The sequence below is a fragment of the Pteropus vampyrus genome, unplaced genomic scaffold (genome assembly GCF_000151845.1).
Source record: "Pteropus vampyrus isolate Shadow unplaced genomic scaffold, Pvam_2.0 Scaffold19, whole genome shotgun sequence".
Classification (NCBI taxonomy): Eukaryota; Metazoa; Chordata; class Mammalia; order Chiroptera; family Pteropodidae; genus Pteropus; species Pteropus vampyrus.
In genome coordinates, this window is record NW_011888800.1 from 12,721,879 (window position 1) to 12,728,585 (window position 6,707).

The 6,707-nt window shown below is 34.3% G+C and overlaps 1 protein-coding gene across 5 annotated transcripts in view; it reads right to left on the reverse strand.

The window, feature by feature from the left end:
• CEP152 (centrosomal protein 152) overlaps window positions 1-6,707 on the reverse strand; it is an 80,793-nt gene that overhangs the window by 10,907 nt on the left and 63,179 nt on the right. For 2 of the 5 annotated variants that reach the window (XM_011355074.2, XM_023527835.1), the window contains one exon: window positions 1,084-1,251. The exons of 1 other annotated variant lie outside the window; for it this stretch is intronic. In XM_011355074.2, coding sequence (XP_011353376.1) covers window positions 1,084-1,251 — 168 coding nt within the window. Of the gene's footprint in view, window positions 1-1,083; window positions 1,252-5,043; window positions 5,186-6,707 lie in introns of all 5 variants that reach the window. 2 more of the 5 variants (XM_011355075.2, XM_011355078.2) reach the window with 2 other exon arrangements.

Genomic DNA, 6,707 nt, shown 5'->3' on the forward strand with positions numbered 1-6,707 from the left:
ATTGGCTGGTATACAGTGGACACTAAAACTAGTGTGAACAAAACAAAACATTCCTTATCCTCAGGGTACTTATAAGCTGGAAAGGGTACTTGGCTAGTAACCAAAAAAATCTAATACAGAATGGTAATAAAGGAGAAGCCTGGTAATATGGGACCACACAGGAAATATGGAGGAGCCTGGTAATATGGGGCCACATTTTCCCAGGGAAAAGTCAAGGAGGGCTCTGCAGATAAGTCATCTTCTCAGCTGAGTCCTAAAGGATGAGGAAGAGTTAGGCCAAAACGAGAATGAGAGGATAAAGTGTAGGACCGAGTGACAGTATCATATACAAGATCTAGCAGGAAAAGAAAATTCCTGACCAGGAATCTGAAATATTTCAAATGTAAAGAGTATAGAGCATAGGATATAAGTGAATAATAAAAGGTAAGCCCAACAACTTCCTTTCTTAGAAGTGCAATAGAAAATGGCAAAAGACAATTATTTCACTAATTTCCGTAAAAACAGTGTGAAGAATGGACCGGAAGGAGGCCAGATCAGACCCATATGGCTTTGTTCATGTCCCTCTGCCTAGAACACTATTATTCTCTTTGGCAAAGACCTTCATCTTTCAAGGCTTAGTGAAGGCTTCCTTAACTTTAATAGGAGGAAGAATTAACATCTTTTCTTCCACGAACATACTGCCAGTAGCACACATTGCTGCAATTATTTATTAGTTTTTAGTTCTCCTCACTTGATGATAAGCTTCTTGAAGAGCAGTCTTGTACTTCTACATCAGAACTGGAATTTTGTCTGATGTATTTAATGCTGTATCTCCCAGTGCCTAGAATACTGCTTGACACAGATTAGGCACTCAATATCTGTTCAATCAAAAACAGGATGAAAGGAATGTGACCTTTTAATCAGAGTGCCAATTTTCCTCTTTTGAATTCAGTAATAATGTGGTTAGTGAAAATAAGGTCCAGATTAGTTTACATTAATCCCCCAAAGAGAATCAGTGCCTACATTAACTAAATGTCACATTTGAACATTTCAACAAGGATCAAAGAGATTTATGCTGGTAGCAGTGCTACCTTAGATGCTAACCTCCGATTTTTTCCACTACAGCTTTGTGCTTCCTTTCTAAATGCTGAAGATGCCTACAGCATTTCTCCAGTTTTCTTTTCAGATCTTGACATTCCTGCTTTGCTTTTTCAAGTTCTTGGAAGCAGTGTCCACACCATGAATCTTTAATCTCAAGGATCTTTTTCTCATCTGCAAAAATTAAATGATAGCAAACTTTTATATCAACTTAGACTAAAAGCTGGATGGACGGAAGGAAGGAAGGAAGGAAGGAAGGAAGGAAGGAATCTTGATGACATCACTAAAGGCAACAGTATAACTAACTGAAAAAAGCATGAGACTTGAGAGAGACCCGGGTTTAAATCCTGTTTCCACTACATAATGGCTGTATGACTCAGAGTGTATTACTTAACCTCTCTGAGACTTAGTTTCTTAATATGTAAAATTGAATAATACCATTTATTTTAAAAATTGCTATGAAACGTAATGCTCAGATCTTAGTACTGAATACCATTCCCCACTAAAAGGAACCAGGGATCTTCAAGAAATAACTGACTATAGTACTGGATCAGGGTATATCAAGATGAGTCCAGAGTATTTTGCTATGCCAGAAAGTTAAGAAATTAATAAAAAAATATAGCATATCACAAGGGCAAGGGGCTCCACTAGCTGAATCTGGGACATTTTGAACAGTAATTTAGTAATAAATTCTAAAATATTTTTTAAATAGGAATTCATGAGTCATACCAATAATAAGATGGATAAATGGATAGGTAGGTAACTTGTAGGTAGGTAGATGGATGGATGGACAGACTGATAAACAGAGATAAATAAACAATACACACATGCTAGAGGGGAGGTAAAAGTAGAGGGAGGTCTGGAGTTGGAAAAATTAAAATTTTGCAACCACCATAGTAAAGACTTGATCAGGTAAGTAACATCGATGATTGTTAAATAAAAGAGAAAGTTTTAATGAGAAGAAGAATATTTTCATGATCTTAAAAGTATCCCCCCACAGACTGCTTATCAGTTGCAAAGGGGGAAATCTTAGAATCTTAGTAATTATACAGTGAAGACAGCTGGACAACACCTTGACCAGGTGCTCAAAATGAATCTCACCAATAAAAGACATCATGCACATCCAGATGTGATAACACATCACCTATGCCGTGCTCCAGCCAAGAAAACACAACATGAATTTAATCATGAAGAAACATCAGACAAACCTCAAATGAGGAAAGATCTATCAAAAGCTAGTGGGGTTTAGGTAGGGAGAGAGGAGAGAATATGTCTCTCAAAAATGTCAATGTCATAAAAGGCAAAGAGAGACTGGAAATATTCTAATATCCTAGATTAAAGGAGACAAAAAAGATATGAGATCTAAATGTAATACCTGACCTTGGACAGATTCCTGTACTGGAGAGGGGAAAATGCTATAAAAGACATTATTGGGTAATTGACAATAAATTGACAACAAAAAATAGAATATAAACAGTAGATTGCTACGATATATTTATTTAATGTTAAATTTACTGTATTAAGGTTATACAAGAAAAATTCCTATTTTTTGAAAATATACACTGAAGTATTTAAGGGTTAAAGAACACAAGTATATAACTTACCTTCAAATGGTTCAGGAAAAAAATGAAATATTCACATTAACATCCACAAAGAAGAGTACAAAATGGGGTAAAATGTTATCAATAGGTCTATCTAGGTAAAGGGGATGTGAGTGATCTTTGCAACTATTTTTATTTTTGCAACTTTTCTGTAAGTTTTAAATTATCTCCAAATGAAAAAACTATTTTAAACTGTCAGGAGGTATAAATGTATAAAAATTGTTTGGCACAGTACCTGGCATAGAGCACATATACAATAAATAATACCTATTGCCATTAGTAATATACTGGATTAATAATATTTAAATAATATATAAAAATGATACAAAAAATAGATTATTACTATTAATATAACTGATATAATAAAGTAGGAATACAAATTGGCACAGGCTCAAAGGCCAACACCCAATATGTTGATGCAAAAATCACTGGTCCAGCAAAATTGTTCGTAGTTCTTTCCTGACTTTTTAGTTTCATTTAAATAGTTCTACTCATGTTAAAAGATTAATGAAGCATCACCTAGGTATCACACATTGAATTTATATTTTTAATTTAAGATACTGTTGTAAAACTAACAACCAGGCAAATGTCCTTTACAAGAGAATAATTTATAGCATATTCATATAATGGAATACTATACAGCAATGAAAATGCATGAACTAGAGCTACATGTGTCAGCAATGACAAATCTTAGAAGCTTGATATTAAGTGGAAAAAGCAAGTTACAGACTATAACAAGTATTAAACCATTTTTACAATGTTAAAATACAAACAAAATAAAGCAACAGCTTTTGAGGATATCTATACTTGAGCAAAACAAAGAAAAGCAAGAGAATAATTTTTTAAAAATGAGAATATTTGTTACCTCAGGTTGTAGAGAAGTAATAGGGATGAAACTGTGGTGAAACACACAGTGGTCTTTAACAGCATCGGTGATGTTCTATTTCTTAAGTAAAATAATGGGTCCCTGGTTGTTAGAGCCTTCAGAACTTACATGTGCATTACATATACTTGTTGCATGTGTGAAGTATTTCATAATTAATGTTTAAAATACTTTTTAAAATGATGAGATATCAAATATAACCAGTCAACTTGTGGTAGGATTGTAAAGGTCTTTATAACTTACTACATGTTTTAGATTATTTAATCCTTTCTAATGAATTTGATAATGTGTTTGTTTTTAGAGACTAAAGAAAGAAAAATAAAACCTTTTATCATCTGATTTGTCTTAGGTCAAAACTAATTTTTTTCATATTGACCAGACTTCCCAAAGTCAAATAATATCGAAAACTACCCATTTCACAAAATATAATTCTCAGGCTATTCCAAATTTAACAGCAGACACAAAATGGCATTTAAAAAGTAAGAAGCAAGGTACAAATTATGGTAGTATTACCATACATCTAATTAGCAATAAGATACTCTCAACCATCTAGAATCTAGAAGGGAAAGGGTCTATGGATGATAAAAAAAAATTACTGTCAACTGAGTTAGAAATGTGTGAAAACTAAGGTTATTGGCTTAGTACATATGATTTGCTCTTGTAGTTCTTAGTTCTTTCCCAGATTACAAACAGAAAGAATGTGTTTGTGGGGGGGGGGGGGGTGAAGGGCAGGGGGGGCTGCCAGGGGTCAATATCCTAAAAAGGATGGGAACTAATAAAGGATATGTCAACTCTTACCTAGCTCAACAATCTCAGTGAACAGGCAATATAAGCCCTATGTTTCTCGGTGAGCTCTGAATACCTCAAGGGCTATAGTACAGCACACTGTTTCTTTTTCGTAATGACAACTCTAGGTCACTAAGGAAACATTAGACTATTAGTTCATCAAATATTCAAGAAACATAAACTATGTGTCATTCACTGTGCCATGTGTCAGGGAAGAAGAGATAAAGACACTGTCCCTACCTCACACCTAATACACTTCAGAAAGATTTCCATTAAAAACAGTTGAATTAACTTCAGTAATTTGACTAAAAAGGTCTCAGGTATTTGGCAATTCTCTTCTGTGAAACTTTATTTCTCGATAAAGCCAGGTATTAAAAACATGACTAAAAAAGATAAAAAACAAACAAAAAACATGACTGCTCTGTTAAAATTCTCATTATTCTCCTTCTAATAAAAATCACTTGTGAATGGAGGGAAGACTATGAAAAGACAGAATTAAGAGGGCCTAAAGCAACCCTGTCTTCTAAATGCAAAATGAAATCTAGAGGGAGGACACACACTGAGTAGGAATAACAGTACACAATTGTTCACTCAAAAACTATACACTTTTTTTTAATCTCCTTTTATGCCCAAAGCAACCCTCCAGAACTGTGATTATGGATGTTACAAAAACCAGTAGGAATAAAATCCCATTACCAGCTTTTGTTTCTGTTTCTTGCAAGGTCAAGGGCTGAGCGTGGTGTCCAGAAGTGGGTGCAGGAAGGATGGCCAGGACTCCAGGGTCTCCTCTGCCAGTGACCCCTGAGGCAGAATCTTTAGAGATCTTTGCCATATTTCTCTGAAATAGATTATTTTCATAATTAATGCGTAGTAAAAATCTTTACACAATTCTCTATTTAAAATGCTTATATTAAAAATAAAAAAATACACGCTGCCTGAAAAAAATCTTGCCTGAACTATCACCAATATTTTTCTTATGGTGTTATGTGAATACTGTCATTACTATGAACTGGTTGGTCTCTTATGACAAAATTTACCAAATTAAAACATTATCCGACAGAGAACTCATGGGCCAGCTATAGGACAGACATCAGATACATATGAATTTAAGAAACTTTAATGATTTATTGTGACCAAACCACAGAATGGACTACGCGAAATCAGAATTGTTCTTGAAAATCCACTGCAGCAGGGGTCAGATTCATTAGAAACTGTAATACCAACCTTTTGCCTTCCATGAAATGAAAGTAACAACAGTACACAAAATTTTAACTTACATAGTAAGCTATGTGTTTCTAAATACTTTAATATACAGTGTCATTTTGAAAGGAAGGACAGTTGAGTGCCAATGTTAAAGAGAGAAACTTAGGCTCACCTAAGTTAAACATCTTGCACAAGACCATATCTTCACTAACAGGTATTGAACAGTCCTTGTTACAGACAGTGCAGCCACTAAACTGGTTAATAGTGAGACATTCAGTTAAGGTGATATTTTTAGGTTCTGGACAACTGCTAAATCCCAAAGGATGATTTTAAGACGGAGTCTTGTTTGATGACTTCAGACACATTTTTATGCTTGATTCTAGATTTTTGACTACAAGAAACTCATTTAACTGACCCTCAGGAAACCTATCTATGATGCCCAACAGAAGCAGAGATCAGAGTTACAGAGAAAAGGGGGACTCCGAGCATGCAAGAGGATATAGATGCAGTTGAAAACAAAAGGAGTAATAAACACTAAACCAAAGGTAGTCAGTGTTTCCAGTTGCTACTCAAAACTGGGAAAGCTAAGATGGAAAGCAGCAACCTTCTGTCTTAGCATTAACTTGATTTTCATGGTAAGATAGAAGGCATCCTTAGGTTTGAAATTTTTATTTTGATTGATATTTCTCTTTTAGCTATTATGAATGGTTGTATTTATTTATTTTGACAAGGCATTCATTCCCTTGGAAACTTCATTTTTAATTCATTACATCCTTTCCATTTTAAAACCTTTTGATCATTTAAGTTATTTTAACGAGGACTTGTTTTATAAATACTGATGATTTTTTCCTCTTTCAATTTTTATAAACAGTTCTAAAAACTAAATTTAATAAATTATAAAGCATAGCCCTTCACATTTATGACACCTATATTGCAAATTTATAATCATTGCTTTACCTCAAGGTTGTGAACTGAGTTAACTCTAAAATGGCAAAAGTCAAGTATTACTCCAGCACAAATGCCAGAGTAGGCATTTCAAAGCCACCCTTTTCTCAGGAATGGAATCTGATCCCACCCAACAAAAACCACAAATGTCTATAAGTTCTAGCCAAATTACGTGATTTGGTCTCCAAAGACATGTGAGCCATATTCATGCA